This window comes from Amphiura filiformis, chromosome 5 (assembly GCF_039555335.1).
Source record: "Amphiura filiformis chromosome 5, Afil_fr2py, whole genome shotgun sequence".
NCBI lineage: Eukaryota > Metazoa > Echinodermata > Ophiuroidea > Amphilepidida > Amphiuridae > Amphiura > Amphiura filiformis.
In genome coordinates this window covers 60241524-60266351 of record NC_092632.1, presented here as the reverse complement: position 1 = coordinate 60266351, position 24828 = coordinate 60241524, and the positions used below count along the sequence as shown (strand labels likewise).

At 34.3% G+C, this 24828-nt stretch overlaps 1 protein-coding gene across 1 annotated transcript in view; it reads left to right on the top strand.

The window, feature by feature from the left end:
- LOC140151924 (uncharacterized) overlaps nucleotides 1-23878 on the top strand; it is a 242981-nt gene extending 219103 nt beyond the window's left edge. The window contains exon 8 of the mRNA XM_072174233.1: nucleotides 23610-23878. Within this exon, the coding sequence (XP_072030334.1) occupies nucleotides 23610-23765 (156 nt within the window). The 3' untranslated portion in view covers nucleotides 23766-23878. The remainder of the gene's footprint in view (nucleotides 1-23609) is intronic.
- The last annotated feature ends 950 nt before the right edge of the window (nucleotides 23879-24828 follow it).

The window sequence follows — 24828 nt, the reverse complement described above, 5'->3', positions numbered from 1 at the left end:
TGCCTGACCGCGCACTAATTGCGAGGTCATTAATAACTCACAATGACTCCGGATGCGCAACAATGACTTCTGCGCGCGCGTGTGTGTATAAGCTATGCGTTATGGCAACGCACACGCCCTCACGCGATGCCGTCGCTTCTGTGATTGGTAGCTCTTGTTGTCGGCGCGAATGTTATATTCGCCTGGTTGATTTTTTTGTAGGGTAGTTTACAACAATGATTAAAACTGGTTATATTTAACAGCATTTTATGGCATAAAATAACAGAAAATGCCATTTTGATTTGTTCAAAATATTAGATACGACGGTAATGAATGACAATAATAACTTTGCACCATCTATTTTGAGGTCATTGTGTGAAATTGTCGGGTTTTGTTTTGGCCTCCGTATTTTTCCTCGGAGCTACCGCTCCCTCGGAAAAATACCTCAGCCCAAAACAAAACCCTCCGATTTCACACAATGACCTCAAAATAGATGGTGCAAAGTATTATTGTCTAAATAAAGGTTTCACTGAAGTATACTATGATTCTATTATTACCACAGTTGGGCCTATATAATTATGAATATACAAATTATACTGCAATGACTTACACATTAAAAGATACGACTATAATAAGGATAGCATTTCTTGTATTTTTGTGGAATCATGAGTAATAGTGACCACAGATATGTGATGGGAATTTACAAAAAGGTTGATGTCCTCTCTAGAAACTAAAATATTACTTACTCTAAATGTGTTTTTATGTAACCTTATTTAGATACACTGTTGTTGATACAATTCAGCTAAATGTACATGATGAAGACATTTGTTGTGCATGAGTGGCTTACCAAATCCATCATGGCATCCAGAGCATTTAAGTGCTCAAGCTTCAGCCAGTGAACTTTACATGATGCAGTATGTAAAGCTTTTGAGAGTTCCATTACTTAACTCTGTAACAGTTCATATAATTCCTTAGAATCCAGATTAATTTGGATCCATCCATGTGAATGATTTGGACCAGGTTACTTTGTATCATCCATATTCACACATTAAGTTGACCTAACAGCGTGTTTATACTGAGCACCTCGCATTACCGGAAATTCACCTTCACCCGCATTATAATCCTCTTACCTTTATGAGGTCATTTCTACTGGGCTGTAAATGCAGGGTAACTATTCACTACTGATGTATTTAGTGGGGAAGATAATTTTCATGACCTTCAAGGTCAGATTTTGAATGCTTTTGATGTATTGTAGTAGGCTAACCTATGTCACAGGTACCAAATCTTAACCCGAACTGTTTCTACTGAGAATGTTACCGCCTATTAACCACCTGAACGGTGGTTGATGGATGACGATGAGGTTCACTTGCATCACCCCGCATTCAGCTTCAACCGATCTATTTCTACTGGAGCCATTACTGCATATTCCTCGCATCACCCTACATTAACCTGAATTCACCAGCAACTGCTTGCTCAGTAGAAAACACGCTCTAAATCTCATCAGATAGTAGAGTAAGAGTACACATCAGGGGTTCTCAATAGGCAGCCCATGGGCCAGTAGAAACATGCTTTAAATCTCATCAGATAGTAGAGTAAGAGTACACATCAGGGGTTCTCAATAGGCAGCCCATGGGCCAGTAGAAACATGCTTTAAATCTCATCAGATAGGAGAGTAAGTGTACACATCAGGGGTTCTCAATAGGCAGCCCATGGGCCAGTAGAAACACGCTTTAAATCTCATCAGATAGGAGAGTAGGTGTACACATCAGGGGTTCTCAATAGGCAGCCCATGGGCCAGTAGAAACACGCTTTAAATCTCATCAGATAGGAGAGTAGGTGTACACATCAGGGGTTCTCAATAGGCAGCCCATGGGCCAGTAGAAACACACTTTAAATCTCATCAGATAGGAGAGTAGGTGTACACATCAGGGGTTCTCAATAGGCAGCCCATGGGCCAGTAGAAACACGCTTTAAATCTCATCAGATAGGAGAGTAGGTGTACACATCAGGGGTTCTCAATAGGCAGCCCATGGGCCAGTAGAAACACGCTTTAAATCTCATCAGATAGGAGAGTAGGTGTACACATCAGGGGTTCTCAATAGGCAGCCCATGGGCCAGTAGAAACACGCTTTAAATCTCATCAGATAGGAGAGTAGGTGTACACATCAGGGGTTCTCAATAGGCAGCCCATGGGCCAGTAGAAACACGCTTTAAATCTCATCAGATAGGAGAGTAGGTGTACACATCAGGGGTTCTCAATAGGCAGCCCATGGGCCAGTAGAAACACGCTTTAAATCTCATCAGATAGGAGAGTAGGTGTACACATCAGGGGTTCTCAATAGGCAGCCCATGGGCCAGTAGAAACACGCTTTAAATCTCATCAGATAGGAGAGTAGGTGTACACATCAGGGGTTCTCAATAGGCAGCCCATGGGCCAGTAGAAACAGGCTTTAAATCTCATCAGATAGGAGAGTAGGTGTACACATCAGGGGTTCTCAATAGGCAGCCCATGGGCCAGTAGAAACACACTTTAAATCTCGTCAGATAGGAGAGGAAGAGTACACATCAGGGGTTCTCAATAGGCAGCCCATGGGCCAGTAGAAACATGCTTTAAATTTCATCAGATAGGAGAGTAAGAGTACACATCAGGGGTTCTCATTAGGCAGTCCATGGGCCAGATCCAGCATCTGATTAGATGTGGCTGGCCATTGATGAACAGCTCTGAAATGTGCATGCAGTAAAACACAGATTCCAGGATCTGTGAGTAAACATAGCAAATCTTTGAAATAAACAAATATAATTGAGTACTCCTGCAGTAATTGATGTGGATATTGGCAGAGTGGATTGAACTGCATCCAAAAACACTGTGTTCAGCCTACTCTGTCAAAATAGTTAGCTACCTCTGTAGAGATGAAGGTAGACAAGCGATGATAAGAACAAGTCGTGTAAAAACACACATCTGGTTTGTTCCAATGTGATATTGATTTAAACACTTGTTTTGTCTTCTGTTGTATGTGGATGTTTGGGTATATATGTAATAAAAAAGGTTAGTAATATACTATGTGGTGAGAAATTGCCCCTCGTGTTTTTAAAATCCTACTTCTGGCTTGGTTATCATCCCAGCCAATTAAAATTTCACCAGCAATCATAAATCTAACTGTTCAGCATAAATCCGAGCTGTATTATAGATACCTGATGGTGTTGTACTTGTTATATACCATTAGAAACATAGGCTGTTTATTTGTTTGTTTGTAAACCATTGAACAAATTAACTGCACCGTCAGTTTGTACATAAAATCAACAACAACAAAACCCACCTTGAACCACCATCTTCTTCCTCATAACAAATAAATTTGACCTTGGTTCAGAATTAATTTTTCTTTTGGGGGGTTAGGTATGTACATTTATGTTTAGTTAATATGATTACACATGAGAGCATTATATATATTGTATTTATATTGTATATAAACATCTCAAAAAAAGTAACTAACCCCCCTTAAATAATGGCCATTATTCAAAAACAGGTGACTGTATTACAAATATGTAAAATGTGTTGGAAGCCGAATTAATTTCTGTGCATTTTGGCACCTCATTTGTAGCATTTGTCTAAATACTGGCGTCACAGCGTACATTTAAATCAATGTAACCCAAGATTTGAAAGTTACAATAAATTCTGTTAATTTGTATTCAGTATGAAAGGAAATGTTATCTGAGTGTTCTTATTGTTATAAGTGCAACTTTCAAATCTGGACCTCACTACATTAAATTGACCAGTGTTTTATTGTTTTCTGGGCTATCGTATCAAATGAGGTGTCAAAATGAGCAGAAATAAATTCTGCTTCCAACACATTTTACAGATTTGAAATACAATAGCCCGTTTTTGAATAATGGCCATTATTTAAGGGGGGGTTAGTTACTTTTTTTGAGATGTTTATGTGAAATTGTATTGCACCACATTGATATGGGTTGCTTGTATAATGATGTGTGAGTTTTACCCATCTCAGCCAGGACATTAAAACAACAATGACAATGCGGTGTACCTTTGTATTAGCACAATGCATTACATTTATGTGGTTGGAATATATGGGAAAGTGCTGTAGTAAATAGAGTAAGGCGCCGGACTATGTTTGGTAAAAGTAGCTACTTCATATCAAATTACATGGTTACCATGGTGAATGGCAATGCAGCTTTTGAGATGTCTTGTGAAAACATCTTTTTGTAGATTATTTAGCCTGGATATTTTGCTGTGTATCTGTCTGGTTCATGAATTTTGGTTTCTTCTATCATGTCGTTGCTCAGATGACATTCCAGCCATTTTTGACAAAATTAGATAAGTTTCATAATCTATGTATTAAGCTCTACATAAGACAAACTTTCAAGACATGCATGTCATTAATTAATTTGATATTATTACTAATTAAGCTTGGTGTATCTGACTCAATGGGAACATTGTGTACAATATTTCCCATGTTTTAGATGACATATAGGTGTATCAGTGACATACGCCACTATGCCATAAATATGGGTTTTTTTTATTGTGTTCCTGGCATTTAAAGAAAAAAAAAAAAAAATGCTTTTTGCTTCATCACAAGAACTACAAAACATTCAGAACTGTGCTGGCATGTCGTGACACAAGGACACAACTGATAGTGTAGCCAAACACATCAAATTAAAACTGAAACTCAAAATTGCATTGTATCAATGGTAGCTAACTACTTTATTAACACTGTTTTTGACACCTGTGCCTGCATGTAACAATACGATTGTCAATTCCTGTACATATTAAGAAATATATAGTTTTGACGACTTACTTTCCCTCTTGAACTATCATCCTAAAAAGGTTGATACAGAACAATTATATACAAATTTATGTAGCAACATATTGAACACATGATCTAATTAAACAGTGTATATTGTATCTTTGAAGATCTGAGAAAGGGAAATTAATTGCAAGTCACATGCAATTTTAATGATCGGCGTCAACTCTTTATTCCTCCCTCCTTATCTACAGAGACCATAATTCTTGATTTTTCTTTTTAAACTTGCAGACAGTTAAATGCTTTAATTAGCTATTTACCACACTACCATGTAGTAGATAAAATATATCTGTATTTATACAGGTCATTATCTCATTACTGTCACACAAAATTATATTTTACTTCCTTCTCACATGCCCACACAGGGAGCGGTGGGTGGGAAAATTTTTGTTGTTGTCGTGTCCAATACAAAACCAACAGTGAATAAATCACCACCTAATCACGCCCGAAACCCGCGAAGGCGACAAAACCCATTGGTTCCCGGGTCGAGCCAAACAATACAAATAAATCTGCATGACAATGATTGACCTCGGACCCGGTAAACAATAACATGGATTCGTCCATTTCTCAGCAAGGGTAAATTGAGTTTAACTTGTTGCACTGTGTTAAACTTTATTTTTACATCGTCCCTTTTTAAAAATCGATCAGGCTAAAACAGGACGACCAATAACAAAAGTGCATATCACAATCTGTGCAAATATGGTAGCGCGCAATCCAAATACGGCATCCAGTGCTCGCGTAGTTTGTTTGACGCACAACAACACGCAAACGCCGGTCATTGTGTGCGACATTGGAACAATTACGCTTTTTGCGGTCAATTGTGAGATATTAATGACCTCGATTTAATAATTAATGTTTCCTTCAGAGATTAGTTTAATTTGATAGAGTGCATGATTGCATCTTATATTTGTAAAACTGAAAAACTATCCAAAACCTGCAAGTAATAAATGGATTACAGAGTAGTCATATTGGTTTATATTATGGTCTCCTTTGGGTGCTCGTACGGGTCTTATTTGCTTAATGGAACAAGGAAGAAATCTCCTGGTTTAACCCCGTGAGCACTACTTGCCGATCTAACATTGCCTTTGATTGGTCATTTACATGATATCTTCAATTTAATCACCAATCAGAATGAAGCCTTGCAAATAATTCACCCCAATTTTTTTGCATGGTGAAATTATTCTACCAGTGTTGCTGATTGGGCCAATTGAAATGAAAACTTCTTTTTGGCCAATCGGCAGGTAGTTCTCATGGGTTTAAGCTTTGATTTAGTACCATGCAGAGACATCATCTGTCTACTATTCACTCCAAGGTCACCGTTACTTCAGGAAGTCACTGGTAATATTCTATTTGCTTTATCCCTGTAAGCCTTTGGCAATTCAATCAGTGACAAAGCAATGGCGTTATGTGTATTTAAATAGAGCCGGCATGGGAATAATTATGTAATATCTGAGCTAATTATAAATCTGATTAAATTATAAACTCTAATTTTTGTGTTGTACTTGTTGTAATTACCATTGTCAGTTGTTGCCATTGTTGCAATTATTGTTATACAACTTTAGTTCTCCTATCTTTGTCAGTCGGATCATGTATATTACAGTCTTCATTAGATAGAATACATTCTGATCATGTATATTACAGTCTTTGGTAGATAGCAAATATTCTGATCATGTGTATAACAGCCTTCAGTTGTTAGCAAATATTCTGATCATGTGTGTTATAGTCTTCAGTAGATAGCAAATATTCTGATCATGTGTATTACAGTCTTTGGTAGATAGCAAATATTCTGATCATGTGTATTACAGTCTTCAGTTGATAGCAAATATTCTGATCATGTGTATTACAGTCTTCAGTAGATAGCAACTATTCTGATCATGCATATTAGGGATCACACCACTAAATCAAGTTCCTATTCTTTTATGTGTTAAAAGGTACACAAGAAAACGTCATTTTCTCATGGTTATAACGTCATCGTTCATTCAAAACACCATTTTTCTAAAAGTTAATGATATATTCCACCCTAGAACCAGCATTTTTTTGGTAGTTGAGCGGCTCGATTTTTCGCAGTGGTGCATTGAACATGATGTAAACCATACCAAAGCCTACATCTCAGCGCCTCTATGCTGTGACGTCATTTGGTGCATGGAACTAAAAAACCTTCCTAAAATGTCAGAATTGTAATATTTTTTATTATTTTATGCTTGGATGATAAGAAAAACATCCACAGAGCACAACTATCACCAAAAATACACCTGGTGTGGTTAGCGAATAAAAACACTGGTTCTTTTTTCTTCAGTCAGATAGGGTTGGACCCGATTTAGTGGTGTGATCTCATTACAGTCTTCAGTAGATAGCAAATAGTCTGATAATTTGTATTACAGTTTAGACAACACTATATAGTTGAATGAACAAGAATATGAGGTCATGTGATATCCCAGCAAACACAAAAACGTTTTTAAAACATTTTAAATAAGTTATATTTTGGGTTTTGCTTTAGGTAAAAATGTTTTAATAACATTAAAATGTCGGGTTATATAAAGGTCATGAAATCGTTTTAAAACGTTTTGTATGAAAACACACTACAACAATATTTTTAAAATGTTGTCGAAATGTCATTGTAAACTATTTTTGCAAACATTTTTGGCCAAATATTTTGTCAACGCTTAAATAACATTATGTTAAAATATTTGCACCCAGTAAACACAGAAATGTTCTTAAAATGTTTTTTACAAAACATTTTAATAACATTTAAATGTTGGGTTATATAAAGGTTGTGAAAACATCTTAAAAACGTTATTGTAAATATTTTGGGCAAACATTTTTCGCAAAATATTTTTTCAACCCCAAAACAACATTCTGTTTGGAATAATTTGTACCAAGTTTTCAAAAATATTTTTGGAATGTTATTAAAACATTTTTATACCCTTTATATAACTCGACATTTAAATGTTTTCTGTAAAACATTTGTGTTTGCTGTGCAGTAAATTACCAACAAATGTTATTTAATGTCATGAAAACGTCTTATACCATGAATGTACCCTTTATATAACCCGACATTTAAACGTTTTCTGACAACCTTTTATAACCTTTTGCGAATGATGTCGAAAACGTTTTGTGTTTGCTGGGATTGCTCTAACCAATTGGAACCAAATTCATGTTCATTCATCAAGTGGTGTCTACTAAATCACTTCCTATACCTGCCGTATCATTGCATTGTTGTGAGGATCACTGTTTGGCATTACTTAATTAATATTTGCCCAGGGTGCCCTAGATTACACAATATACCATTGTCTTGGGTAAAATTACATGCAATTGAAGAGGGCATATTTCACGATATCAGTAAATATGATGCTATAGTTTTGTGAAAAAAAATCCATCAAGAGTGAGTTTTTGAACTGAAGTTAATCTAATTAATTTTTGGAAATCAGTTTTCTTCCTACTTCTACCACATTGAGTGGCAAACACACTTGACATGAATCCATTAATGAGATGAAATTAAATCTGACATATCTCATCAATCAAGAGGATATTATCACTCATTCAAGTCACTCTTACACTGATTATGCTTCCATTCTGAATTACATGTTAGTATTATATGAATATTTAATGTAATCGAAAAACATTTTCATGTATAATTTCTAGAGATTTATTACATTCTGTGTGAAAGTTAGATTTTTAAATTCCGTGTGAAGTGTAGGATAAGTATATAGGGTGATGTATTATTTATGTGATAAGGTGCTAGTGAAATATTGGAAATAATGGCATTATAAAAGCAGAAGTGAAGAGGGAAGATGCAAGCTGATATATCCATATTTCTCAAGTTGAGATGTAGGCAAATGCAACTGGTAATATTTTCAAAATTTCGCCTTGGGATTTTTATTGTAGGGTGTCAATTCAAAGCCAATAATAATAGGGCAGTTGTCGGTGGCCTTTAGGCACCAGAACCAAATTTGTGCGACCTTTGAATCGATCATCGATGCTGCTTCAGTGCTAATTAATTAGAATTAATGCTAAATTTGTATTGGTCAATATAGGCAAGGATTCAAATGTTATCACAATTAACAATAGTCAATGAATGAATTTCATAAATAATGAGTGTCTAAACATCGGTGGTTGGTTGAAAGATCAAACTAATTGGTTCCTATTGCCTAACTCAAAAAGTTTGAAATGGCTTTTATTAGTTTTTCAATCATGTTTGCCGCAGAACTTTCTCAAAGTAAAATAGCAAATACATTACATATATAGTAGCTGTGAACTTTTGTAGACCAGAGACACCAGTAGCATTTCAAAGCCAGTGCAAGAGAGGCAGATGTTGTATTTCTGATGGCAGCCAGATGTAATATGATGAACAAAGTCATTTAAATTGGGAGACATCAAGATTTACCAGGTGCAAATACAACAATGAATTACACAACCACATATTTTATCACGTATAGAACACTTCAAATTGTTTGAAAATAAAGCATTTTATTTTATCTTGAAAGGTTTCTGCATGATTCTAGAAATGTATTTCACACTTTCTGCAACCATTCATAGCATTTTAATGTCATAGTTATACAATGTAGCTCACATCAAATCAATAACCAAGTGTAGAGTGTCGACCTTGAGAGACAAATCAATACACAGGTGTAGGGTGTCACCCTTGGGCATATAGCATGTAACAAAACATTTAACGCATACCTCAGTCTAGGAATAATTTTTTTTAAAAATTTTTTTTATCTTTCCACAAGACACAAAGTGCCCCGTGCTTTTATTTTCATTATATATTTTCAAAATCACAAGAATCAATAAAAATCACACAAGAAAAATCACAAATGCAGCATCAATATAAAAATGTTACATCATATATAAAAGTCTACTTTACCAAATACATGTAATTTAACACTATATTCAACACAGCCCAGTACATACACAAAAACAAAATTACAGTATCAGGTTATATAAAGCTTTATATTCATGTCATTTTGAACTTGTTAGCTTTTATGCAACAAACATGCGTGCAAAAAAGTGGGAAATTGAAGAACTAAACTTGAGCATATTGCCAAAGCCACACTTTTAAAGCCTGTATAAACGTGCTTGCCTTTGTTAAAAGAAGAAAAGCTGATTCAAATTATAGATAACAGCCTAAAAATGCTGGCTGTTCGCAACAAATCAAGTGAGCGATATCACTTAACACTAAGGTTGCCACACACTTAAGTGGGCTCGACAGGTGAACATGTCAACCTCCTTTACAAATTTAAAAAGATTTAACGATAGCTTATTGTCACTATTTTATTGAATAATTAATAATTAATCCTTATTATGATCAGGCCTATTACTAAAATAAACTGCATTGTTTGTGGTAGTTTGGGTTGTTTTTCTCGATGAGCTTTGGAAATTATTGATATCAAATCAAATTTATTAAGTTTTGACTGTGCTGATATGTGACCCGTTCCGACAAAACCAGGAACAAGTCGCATTTTTGCCATTTCATTATTTGAATCAAAATATAAGCACGGGACAATAAGCTTCAAAACGACACCAAAATTATATACATAGCATCAATGCTTTTCAAGATATGGATAATTTTGTAAATGATATCTTGATATTTTTGCCAAATTGCTAGTCTGAATAATATACCAATTAGTTTCAACTGTCAATTATTGATTTAATAAACCTCTTTTCAATAAGCACTTTCAAGGATTTGAAAGTCCACTCAGTCTCAAGGTCAAATAGCATGAAATTAAGAATTCCAAAATTTATTTTTTTTTTTTCATGGGAATGTCATCTTTAAAGGCCTATACCTCAAAAACATGCCTGGGGACTTGTTCCTGGTTTTGTTGGAGCTGGTCACATATTAGTTTCTGAAGAAGTGGAAGGGCTTTATAACTTATTTAAATAAAGATCCAAATGCAATCAATCGATAAAAAACGCATTGTGAAGGATAATTAGCTTGAATTGTTTGTAAATGTTTAAAAACAGTTATATTCATTCTGTAATACCAAAATACGGAGAAAAAATTCCAGACCAAGGTGAAAAAATTCCAGACCAAGGTGCGGGAGCTAATAAAGGTTTCACTGAAGTACACTATGATTCTATTATTACCACAGTTGGGCCTATATAATTATGAATATACACATTATACAGCAATGACTTACACATTAAAAGATATGACTATAATAAGGATAGCATTTCTTAAATCCCCAACAAGTAGTGCTGTATTGTCATGAGTAGTGACCACAGATATGTGATGGGAATTTACAAAAAGGTTGATGTCCTCTCTTTAGGCTCTCTAGAAACTAAAATATTACTTACTCTAAAGCAGTATTCAGATTTTTATTGTATTAGTACAATATTGTATGCAACATATCTCACGTTGTTTAATCTTATTTTCTATTTCAGTAATGTTTAAGTTCTAACGAATGTTTGATGACGTAAAATCGATAATATATTTCTACTAGATATTACATGTAACTTATTATCGATTTTTCGTCATTAAACATTCGTTATAACTTAAACATTACTGGAAATAGAATGGCAATAGATTAAATAACGTAGATATGTTGCATACAATATTGTACGTACAATACTCGGAGTCTGTGGAGCGCTTAAATGTGTTTTTATGTAACCTTATTTAGATACACTGTTGTTGATACAATTCAGCTAAATGTACATGATGAAGACATTTGTTGTGCATGAGTGGATGGCCAAATCCATCATGGCATCCAGAGCATTTAAGTGCTCAAGCTTCAGCCAGTGAACTTGACATGATGCAGTATGTAAAGCTTTTGAGAGTTCCATTACTTAACTCTGTAACAGTTCACATAATTCCTTAGAATCCAGATTGATTTGGATCCATCCATGTGAATGATTTGGACCAGGTTGTTTTGTATCATCCATATTCACTTAGATGACATGAAGTTGACCTAACAGCGTGTTTATACTGAGCACCTCGCATTACCGGAAATTCACATTCACCCGCATTGTAATCCTCTTACCTTTATGAGGTCGTTTCTACTGAGCTGTAAATGCAGGGTAACTATTCACTATACTCACTGGCATGTAGTGGTGTAGGTGGAAGTCCAGAAAATAATTTTCGCGACCTTCAAGGTTAGATTTGAATGCTTATGCTGTATTGTAGCAGGCTAACCTAAGTCACAGGTACCCAATCTTAACCTGAACTCTTTCTACTGAGAATGTCACCACTATTAACCACCTCAAAAGGTGGTTGATGGATTACGGTGAGGTTCACTCGCATCACCCGCATTCACCTTCACCCGATCTATTTCTACTGTAGCCATTACTGCATATTCCTCCCATCACCCTACATTAACTCAAATTCACCAGCCAGTGGCGTAACTAGGGTTGGCAGCACCCAGGGCAAGAAACAAAATTGGCGCCCCTACCCCCCCAATAATATTTTAGAAGCTGGCCGCCGGCGTAGCTAGGGGTTTTGGCTCCCTGGGCCAAGGATACGTAATGCCCCCATTCTTGAAACAATTTCGCGTGGAGCGCGCGAAATTATGGACAAATAAGGCCTATCACTAATTAATTTTCGTTACTAGAAGTTGAATATCGGTATTAAAATGATCTTTCAATTGATTGCGCGCGCCAAAATTTTGACTTTCATCACTTGGAGGCGCAGAATCGATGCTGAATTGGTCAATTTACGCCCTAATGGTAGCGCCTGGGCACGTTGCCTCCTCTGCCCCCCGCTAGTTACGCCACTGTCACCAGCAACCACTTGCTCAGTAGAAACACGCTCTAAATCTCATCAGATAGCAGAGTACACATCAGAGGTTCTCAATGGGCCAGATCCAGCAACTGATCAAATGTGGTTGGCCATTGATGAACAGCTCTGAAATGTGCAGTAAGGCACAAGAAACAAATTTGTTTGTTCTTTGGATTAACCGTCGATACTGCTTCGATGCTTGTTATTAATGATCTAACAACTAATTAATGAGAATTGATGCTAAATTTATAGTTTTCAATGATCAATACATACTAAGATTCATATGTGATCTCAATTAACAATAGACAATTAATTGATTTCATAAATGATAAGGATTGACTAAGTATCGATGGTCGATCAAAAGATCGAACTAATTTGTTTCCATTGCCTAAACATAGCAAATCTTTGAAATAAGTTTGGCCCTCCACCAGCAAATATAATTGAGAACTCCTGCTGTAATTGATGTGGATATTGGCAGAGTGGATTGAACTGCATCCACAAACACTGTGTTCAGCCTACTCTTGTCAAAATAGTTAGCTACCTCTATAGAGGTGAAGGTAGACAAGCGATGATAAGAACAAGTTGTGTAAAAACACACATCTGGTTTGTTCCAATGTGATATTGATTTAAACACTTGTTTTGCATTCTGTTGTATGTGGATGTTTGGGTATATATGTAATAAAAATGGATTGTCATATACAATGTGGTGAGAAGTTGCCCCTTATGTTTTTGAAATCCTACTTCTAGCTTGGTTATCATCCTAGCCAAATAAAATTTCACCAGCAATCATAAATCTAACTGTTCAGCATAAATCAGAGCTGTATTATAGATACCTGATGATGTTGTACTTGTTATATACCATTAGAAACATAGGCTGTTTATTTGTTTATTTGTAAACCATTGAACAAATTAACTGCACCGTTTGTACATCATTGTGTCAAACAACCTTGAAAATCAACAACAACAAAACCCACCTTGAACCACCATCTTCTTCCTCATAACAAATAAATTTGACCTTGGTTCAGAATTAATTTTTCTTTTGGGGGTTTAAGCAGTATACAGATTTTTATTATACGTACAATATTGTATGTACAATATGTATGTTATTTAATCTATTGCCATTCTATTTCCAGTAATGTTTAAGTTCTAACGAATGTTTGATGACGTAAAATCGATAATATATTTCTGCTAGATATTGTATGTAACATATTATCGATTTTTCGTCATCAAACATTCGTTAGAACTTAAACATTACTGGAAATAGAATGGCAATAGATTAAATAATGTACATATTGTACATACAATATTGTACGTACAATACTCGGAGTCTGAAGCGCACTTTAGGTGTGTACAGTTATATGTTTGGTTAATTTGATTACACATGAGAGCATTATATATATTGTATTTATGTTGTATATAAACATCTCAAAAAAAGTAACTAACCCCCCTTAAATAACGGCCATTATTCAAAAACCGGTGACTGTATTACAAATCTGTAAAATGCGTTGGAAGCCGAATTTATTTCTGTGCATTTTGGCACCTCATTTGTAGCATTTGTCTAAATACTGACGTCTTAGCGTACATTTAAATCAATGTAACCAAAGATTTGAAAGTTACAATAAATTCTGTTGATTTGTATTCAGTATGAAATGTTATCTGAGTGTTTTTGTATTGTTGTAAGTGCAACTTTCAAATCTGGACCTCACTACATTAAATTGACAGGTGTTTTATTGTTTTCTGGGCTATCGTATCAAATGAGGTGTCAAAATGCGCAGAAATTAATTCTGCTTCCAACGCATTTTACAGGTTTGTAATACAATAGCCCGTTTTTGAATAATGGCCATTATTTAAGGGGGGGTTAGTTTTTTTTTAGATGTTTATGTAAAATTGTATTGTACCACATTGATATGGCTTGCTTGTATAATGATGTGTGAGTTATACCAATCTCAGCCAGGACATTAAAACAACAATGACACTGCGGTGTACCTTTGTAGCACAATGCATTACATTTATGTGGTTGGAATATACTGGGAAAGTGCTATAGCAAATAGAGTAAGGCGCCGGACTATGTTTGGTAAAAGTAACTACTTCATATCAAATTACATGGTTACCATGGTGAATGGCAATGCAGCTTTTGAGATGTCTTGTGAAAACATCTTTTTGTAGATTATTTAGCCTGGATATTTTGCTGTGTATCTGTCTGGTTCATGAATTTCAGTCTCTTCTATTATGTCATCGCTCAGATGACATTCCAGCCATTTTTGACAAAATTAGATAAGTTTCATAATCTATGTATTAAGCTCTACATAACGTTAAAAGGTGAGCTGTTGTAAACTGCTTATCCACAAAAATAGCCTGTTTAAGTAAAATTTCAAAGTTTAGGGGCCTGAGCTTTCGATCCTAGCAGGATCTTTATCAAAGGCAAAGACCTTTGATAAAGATCCTGCTAGATCGAAAGCTCAGGCCCCTAAACTTTGAAATTGAAGCTCTACATAAGACAAACTTTCAAGACATGCATGTCATTAATTAATTTGATATTATTACTAATTAAGTTTGGTGTATCTGACTCAATGGGAAAATTGTGTACAACATTCCCTGTGTTTTAGATGACATATAGGTGTATCAGTGACACGCCACTATACCATAAATATGGGGGTTTTTATTGTGTTCCTGGCATTTAAAGAAAAAAAGAAAAAAATGCTTTTTGCTTCATCACAAGAACTACAAAACATTCAGAACTGTGCTGGCATGTCGTGACACAAGGACACAACTGATAGTGTAGCCAAACACATCAAATTAAAACTGAAACTCAAAATTGCATTGTATCAATGGTAGCTAAGTCCATTAGCTCAATATATATACAAGCAATATCATTGTACCCATTTGTGGTGGAGGGAAGTGTGGGTGGCTGAGTTCTATAAGCTTTTCACTAAGATGCATACAGCCTCTATCATCCATATCCTGTACTTTTCTAAGAATGTGTCAGTAAATCTGTCAAATGGATGTTGAGTTGAGTGTGACATATTTCTTAGCCTGTGTAAATGAAAATATAAACTGCTTGTTCAATTTTTTGTTAATGGGGTAGTTCAAACCGTTAAATTTCAACACTTGATCAGACATGTAAGCTTGTTATTGTGACTCAATGTGTTCCGCTGTGAGTTAATTAATTAACATTAATTAAAATAGTAATATTAGTTATGTACATTGCCAGAAAGCTAAAAAGATGGACACTTTTAAGAATACTGAAGTATAAACTCTTTGCCACCCACAGCAATATGGGGCTGATGTTATGGCGTTAGTGGCCGTCTGGGTGGAAACAGTATAATTAATCCACTCTTACAGCCTTAGTGGAACAGCCCAATGAACTTCATATTATGTTTTGATGAATCAAAGGTATGAGAAAATATTGGATCTAAAACATAATAATGATAAAATTTGATGCTTTACAGCTAGCCTTCAAAAATGCTTTGCCTGGAGCCCTGTAGTGGGAGCGCCATTCACCCTCACTACTCGCACTCGCTGTCGCGCCTTCGGCGATCCGCTCGCGGCTTTGCCGTTCCACCCTCGGTATGGATCGCGAGGTCTTTGACAAAGACTACTTTACACCCAATGTTTGTTGGTCTCACTATGAGTTTTAAATTATTGGACTACATCTTGTCCAATATTTTAAAACTTATAGCTTGACCATTATTATTCCATCATCTTTATTCAAGCAATTTAAACATACACATTTAAAAGAATAAAGAAACCAACAGACATCCAAGACAACTGGGGCCTTTACTGACCACCAGGCATGGCGTGAACGAAATACAAATTACACATACACAATCTTTAAAACACCTAAAAAAGATACAAAAAAAATATAAATATTATAAAAAAAAAAATTAAAAAAATATAATATAATGGGCTCAATCGATCCAATTTTATATCAAACTTGGTAGGTGATAGAGTATGATGACTTCCAGTGCTGTATATTACATTATAAGCATATTTATATATATTAACGAGTTTACTTACATATTTTTACTGAAATTCTGTATATCAACTCACAATGTTGGATTGATTTGACATGGGGAGGCTGATCACCATCATTGTGGAGGGCCACCTTTATACTCTGCATAATTGATACTAATTCACATTTAAAAATAGTTTCCAATTCATATGCCCAAAGATGGCAGCAGCACCAATTGTATATGTATAGGACTTTCATCTAGATCAGTAGTTTTAACTAGTTCTTTTTTAACTTTTGTTTTTAATTATTTTGTTTGTTTGTTTGTTTTATTTCTTCTTTTACCTGGGTTACTCATTCAGTGGATGTTTTAAGGTATCCTCTGTTCTTCCATGAGGCCCAGGGGTCACATAAAAATATACATTAAAATACTTCAAAATAATGAAACAAAATATTTAAATACATAGGATACATAAATATATAAGCAAATGTGTCTGGATCTAAACCAGACCAGGGCCATGTTTAGGGTATATTAGATTTATTTAGCCACATCTATGGTTTAAAATCTATGTTCCAAATGTAGAGCCCGAGTTTGTTTCCTGATCAGTTGGCCAACAATGCAGTGCATATATCAATAAAAATGAGGTAGTATAATATCATGTTATATATGGGTGGTAGGAATGTCACATCAAGGAAACTTGTTACAATGTGAAATGTTATTCTGAAATCTTCTCCTGCCCCTAGCCTGTACTAATGTGCCATTTCCCCCACCATTAATTTTGTATCTCCTCCAGACATAAGCATTCATTAAGATTGGTGTGGTTAGGGTAGGGGATGGTTAATTCTACATTTCAATCAATTATATTATGAAAATGCTTGCAAAATAATCTGATTTGTGAAACATTCTCTATGTACCTAAAATGTTTTGTGCACCAATGGTACCTTCAAAGCTTTTAGCATTATTGAAATGTGACATTAAATTGATTCCTACTTTAATGCTCTGCGTGCATTAAGCCATAAGCTTCAACATAAAAACTCCAAGATTTGAGATATTCTCTCAAGATATCAAGAGCTATATTAAGAACCACTGAACCAATACTAGGCTTGTTTGTACTCATTTTAATGTATTTTTCATGCTGATTCAAAATATGGTCATGAAAATTTACAATTCTGAAATATTTGAATTTTGAAAAAAAAAAAAAACTTGTCCTCTGCACCACGTTGAAAGAGTTAACATTCATTGGTTAAGTAATTTGAACTAGTTGAATAGTAAGACAGAAAGCATATGAAATCAAAATGATTTGATCAGATTATAGAATGAGCTTTAGAACATTTCTGTGATGATTTATCCCAGGGCAATGCGCTATTCATGCTCCTTATATTACATGCATTACTGAGAAATCTTCACTCACTAGGCATGGTTTCCTATTGATAACATTGACGCTATTATATTTCTGTGTTGCGTGGGATTTATATAGACTGCACTTCAGTATTAAGCATAACCACCATTGTCTATGTTAGTAGTTAATCAGATTTTGCTATGCATGGGCATAAAATGAATCGACTGCAATATCTTGAGAGCCATTGAATTAATATCCGACATGTTATGATTTTGTGCTATAGATTCAAGTATTTTTCATGTAACTATGTTAGGTTCTGAAATGCTGCTACTTCTTGGCACCACAAGGGTGTTGTGGATTGGAGAGTGCATACATTAAGAATATTACCCTTACTTGCTAATAGCCTGAGAATTACAATTTTGGTCAATGATGTCTCATTTAATGTCTATGGTCACTCCAGAGCAGTCCTCTTTGTATTGTGCATATCAAATAATATTCACCAAATTATTGAAGCCAATCTTTGAGGCCAAGACCAATCTTTAGAATTGATTTCAGGCATGCTGCATATGATTTTAAATGTAAATTTGAACTTTATTTTATTACTACTGATTGTATAATACATTAACAATACTATAGATTTGACTTTGGTGAAAGTAAGCGCAAGTTGATTCAATGATCTTAAAGCCATATTGTAACATTTGCTGAGGAGGACGCCCTCAATATTTTTCAAAATTCTGTTTTTTACCCAATTGTAATGTACTCTGTTAATTTAAACTAACATACCCTGCAAAAATCAAGACTTTAGGTACTGTAGTTTTGTCAAAATCCGAGATTTTGAATAAAGCGCAGGAACTGTCATTCAATTTTTTCGATGGTAATATTAGTTGAACGCATATGCGATGTTCATAACACAGTATGTACATGGTGTGCAGGACTGCCATACACATATCAAAGGATTGTGCTGTAGTATGACCGATGGAGTGAGATGCATAGACGACATCGGCGCTGGTAATAACTTCCAATTTTCTTTGCTTTACCTCAGTTCTAATCTAAAAAATATGGAGTAAAAAAAGCAATAAAATACATAAGAAAATAGACATCACAAAACTTCATTAGAACTAAGTATGCTAGAGCTTTGGTGTTTTCAGTATATGATAGCCTAATGTTTGTAAAGGTAATGATGCTGGTAACTCAATTTTCAAAAATGCCTCCTTTGGCCCCCATGGACCAGATCATGTCACATATTTACTTGTTTCTTTTATCTTGGCCTGGGATTTTCATATCAATCTCTGCATTTGAGTATTTTTATATATCATCACCCTATTCACTTACCACATTCAACCCACACATTGTGAAATATTGATGAGTAAATGTTGTATTGAGTTAACAATTAATGCATATTGTAATTGGGAATGGTTTGTAAGAGCCTTGCAGTGGCTTCTATCTGGGTTAGGTGGGACTTCCTGTTTGTAATAACATGTTGACTGTCTAGCAGATGTAATGTGAGCAAGCTAATGGGCTGTTCCTGTTGAAATCCATACACCCCCTATGGAAGACATTACCTTAATCTTCCACACAGGGAGTGTGATTTTCAAATGGGGTTACCTAGATTGGTGACTCCATTTAAAATCTACACTCCCTGTGTGGGAGATTAAGGTTGTGTCTTCCATGGGAGGTGTATGGATTTCAACTAGAATGGTTTGATTAACCGCATGAGAACTACCTGCCGATTGGCCATAAAGAAGTTCTCATTATCAATTGGACCAATCAGCAACATTGTTAGAATAATTTCACCACACCAAAAAATTTGGGTGAATTATTTGCAAAGCTCCATTCTGGTTGTTGATTAAAGTGAAAATATCATGTAATTGACCAATCAGAGGCAATTTTAGATCGGCAGGTGGGGTTGAGTCATGTACTAGTAAAATTGATTTTCAGATTTGGCCAAAACAAGTGTACAACTTCTTTTTATATATTTTTGAGCAACCCTATATCAGTGGATGTAAGTGGATGTTTATTGTAAGCTGATTATAAAATGAGATATTAAAGCCATATTATAACATTTGCTGAGGAGGATGCCCTCAATATTTTTCAAAATTCTTTTTTTTTTTACATGATTATACCCAGCAAAAATCAAGACTCTAGGTACTGTAGTTTTGTCAAAATTCGAGAATTTGAATAAAACACAGGAACCGTCCTTTTACGATCACGATGGAATTATTAGTGGAACGCATACACAATGTTCATAACACACAGTATGTACTTGGCGTGCGGGACGGTGATCTACACAACAAAGGATCGTACCATAACACCGAAGGAGTGATACGTATTGGCGTTGGTAGTAAATTCCAATTTTCTTTGGTTTCTAGTTGTTCAGTTCAAAAATAAAAGGGGATATATCTTACAGTAAAAGCTAACATTTTATGGCAAAAAATGCTAATCTATTTTGTATGAAAATGTTATAATATGGCTTTAAGTGCAAGGATGGTAGTTGATATGAAATGGCAAGAGACTAGTTGTGCATGTTCAAATAACAAAATATTTACTGATGATATAACTTGTATCAAGAATAATATTTAATTCATGTATAGGTAATTATTCATTTTACCCACTCCCAGTGTAAGTAGTGTTGGCACTACTCCTACTATCTCATAATATTGCATGTTTAATGATTCAAATGACATTTTAGATTTATTTTTATTATTGATGTGATATTTCACGGGAGACAATAATATTGACATTTAATGTAGTACTATCTTCTGAAGATAGCAATATAATATTTGTTATTCAATCTCACCTTACACCACCGGTTAAATCATACAAGAGTAAAGCTGTACATTATCGTAATTGTAGTTTTTCTTTTCCCTTGATGACGTCAAGGGTGGCAAAACACAAGATCACCAATATCTCAAATAGCGAACAAAGATTAGCAGCATTTTGATGTAGTGTCTACAGATATTAATCCTATTGATATTTTAATGAAGTATCTACTGAAAATAGCAATATGTTTATATATTTACTGTAAATATTAATATTTGAAGAGTTTTTCTTGATTTCAGATATAAACAAAAATAATGTGTCAAATATAGAGAACATAACAAAAATTATGTGCTGCTTTTGATGATAGTTTCAAAAATATACATTTGATTTTAAAGTAGGGTATAAATTTAAAGCTAGCCGATGTTGGTGGCCTTCACATACAAAGTTTGAAATGGCATATATGTGATGCGATCAAGCAAAATCAGTCGGAACACGGAAATATTAATTTTGAGATATTGGCAAATAAAGAAAATATTTCCTTTTGCTTCCTTTTGTTTTGGAAACTCTTTAATTGCTCATATCTTTGGAACTGATTGTTCATTTTCAATGGGGGTTTCTGCAAAATCCAGCTTTGTAAATGTTTTTTACTATTCTTTAAGAAACTGAAAATTTAACATTTCCAAGTTCCGACTGATTTTGCTTGATCGCACCACATATCATGATTTGCATAACTCTTTATTTATATATCTACTGAAGATAGCAAAATTTGTATATACTATCTACTGAAGATAGCAATATTTGTATATAATATCTACTGAAGATAGCAATATTTGTGTATAATATCAACTGAAGATAGCAATATTTGTATGCAATATCTACTGAAGATAGCAATATTTGTATATAATATCTACTGAAGGTAGCAATATTTGTATATAATATCTACTGAGGATAGCAATATTTGTATATAATATCTACTGAAGATAGCAATATGTGTATAAAATATCTACTGAAGATAGCAATAGTTGTATATATCAACTGAAGACAGCAATATTTGTATATAATATCTACTGAAGATAGCAATATTTGTATATAATATCTACTGAAGACAGCAATATTTTTATATAATATCTACTGAAGATAGCAATATTTGTATATAATATATACTGAAGACATTAATATTTGTATATAATATCTACTGAAGATAGCAATATTTGTATATGATATCTACTGAAGATAGCAATATTTGTATATAATATCTACTGAAGACAGCAATATTTGTATATATTTGAATTTCATACACCCTCTTTTTTTCTTTTTTTAAATGTCTACTGAAGATAGCAATATTTGTATATAATATCTACTAAAGATAGCAATATTTGTATATAATATAGCAAATAATACTGAAGACAGTATTATTATGTAATATCTACTGAACTGAAGGCAGCAATATTTGTATATAATATCTACTGAAGACAGCAATTTCTTATCTTCTAAAGATAGCAACGTTTTCACTTATTATCTACTGAAGATAGCAATAGTCTATATACTATCTATTGAAGACAGCAATGTTTTGAAGGATAATTCACTTGCAATACATTGTGTAATGTGGGGCAGCTCTCATTGACTCAATATGCATAATGCAAATCTCATACTTTTTTGTATTCTTTGATAAAGCCAAATCAATTTGTATTCATAATATCATGATTTGTATGATCCATTAAGCTACTTCAGATCTGGGTAAGGCAATGTTTCCTGTTTGTTACAATCACAATATATGCATAGAATAGCTGATGCAGTATACTGCATACACTTGAAATGTAATAAGGTGTGTTAATCCAACAACACATGTTCATGATTTGTATGAAAAATTTCAAGTCAATAGTTCCCAAAATGTTTGTTTTTGCAAAATGTTTTACATTCATAAATATAGAAATGCAATATTGAAAAATAATGATAATAGTAATTACTTGAATGATAATAGTAATTACTTAAATTGATAATAATGATGATAATAATACAATAGTAATTACAATAATGACAGCAGGACCTTTTCTGACCACACAATTTGAAGACATGGTATTGTGTTGTTCTTGGGAACTCTTAAAATCACTAGGAAAATTTAAATTTGATTGCATTTCCACAAACAGTTTAGGCCAAGTAAAAAAAAATAGTTTCTCGTCCTAACTTTTTGAAAAAAGGAGGATGAGGGCACTTTTTTTTTTCAAAATGGGCGATCCAAAATGGTGGATGACCGTTTTTTTTTTTTCCAAAATGGCAGATCAAAATGGCAGATGGCAACATTTTGACAATATTTAAAAAAAAATATTGTTGTATTGTTTTTTCATACAAAATATTTCTGTAACCTTTATATAACCCAGCATGTAATGTTATTATAACATTTTAATCATTTATATTACCTGACTTTTAATTACAGGTTAATAAACGTGTATCACTTGTTGGGAATGAAATTGTACAAAATAATGCACACATACTGAGATGTTGATGCGTCTAATAGGGGGAGTGCATTAGACGCATCAACATCTCAGTACAAGTGCATTATTTTTTACAATTTCTGAGGACGTTTTCACCCTTTTTTGTGTGCATTTTTGTGTGTATGAATTTTTACCTAGCAACTCGGACGTTATATCTCACGTACGATAGAGGATGTACAAATGTATTTTGCAAATACATTACACATGCAATTGCGGTCGTTTGCAGACCTCCTTGAACCGAGGATGGTCCCCCATTGCAGACAGGTCCACAGTTTAAATGTGAAGTGTGAGTGTGTGTGTCCTCGTTTGCTGGCAAACACTTACACATCCCCACACTTACCCCCCCAACACACTCAGGAACAAGCCTTCAAAAAATTATTTGATAAATGCCGTCCATACAGCTACAATTAAGAATTCTCTGGTAACTCATCCTGTGTGACATGTTTGTAAACAATGTGATGAAATTGATAGCTGTCTCTTGCCTAGCATATCTTTGCGTTAAATTATTTGCAATAATAACAGAACATAAACTTCTCTTGTCATTTGTGATTATTTATACAGGTCACTATGGTCACTCCCCCAGCAAATGCCTCTGGAGAAGCTTCGTCTTCATCGCTAACTGAATCATCCTCATCCACATCCTCAGCTGGAGCAAGAGCTTTATGTTTACCCCTGCTGGAAGAGTTAACTCATCAACTAGAACAGATATCATCATAGAATTTAGGTTACAGGATTAAAAACCAAAATGCAATACCTGCAGTACTTTGCAGGAATTTGAATTTCCCGCCAATGTGGACAGTTGCCAGTGTACCTACAGCAATGAATTAATGTAAGTGCAGGCCCGCATGCAGGGTCGCCCCCAAATGTGCAAAGGTATACAAAAAGTCCCAAAATCGGGGGTTATATGCTTTTTTGGCCAAAAAATTTTGAGGAAAAGTCCACTTTTTACAAAATCGCCCCCCCCCCCTTGGAAAAAAGGTCCACTTTCTCAAAATCAGCACCCCACTCCAAAAAAAATCCTGCATACGGGCCAGTGTAAATGAGATTACATAATTCAAGATACTGAAATCATAACTATTATGTGTTTTGAAAGACAAAGGTACAAACTATTAAGAAGTTCCAAAACAGTTTGCAATCCCTAATTTTGGTTATGAGGTAATCTGAGTATTTTCACTTGATAATTGTGAAAGAAAAAACGTATCCATTAACAGATGAGGAAAGGGATCTTTGAAATTCATCAAAAACAGGCCTTAACTACAAACAAATATGGTGTGAAAATCGGGAGAAACTAGCGCACAATGTAGAAACAAGAATCAAAATTACCTCCCAAATGAACCAAAAAACAAATATCATTATGGTATGGTATAAGAGATCATAGTCAGGATAATAGAAATTGTTGCAATAAAAATATAAATATGTGCATGATTAAAAGTACCAAAAATGTATGAAAAACAGAAAATTTCATTACAAAGGTGCTATAAAGCGTGAATTGCTATACTAAATCTATTGCTAACATTACATGAACCTTTTTAAAATCATATTTCTTTTTCAATCCAGAAACTTATGATAATTAATGAAAGATATCACATTGTATGTTTGCTACATCTTGGGCTGTATAGTAAACACAGGAGCATTGTTTGTCAATACTACTTGGTTAAATGTTAATCAGTAATTTTGTCAAGATGAATTTAATTCTGAATTGTGAATAAAAATTCAACATTTTTGTAAACAAAGTTTTTCGATGTAATATAAGTTATGTGATTCATAATTATGAAAAATT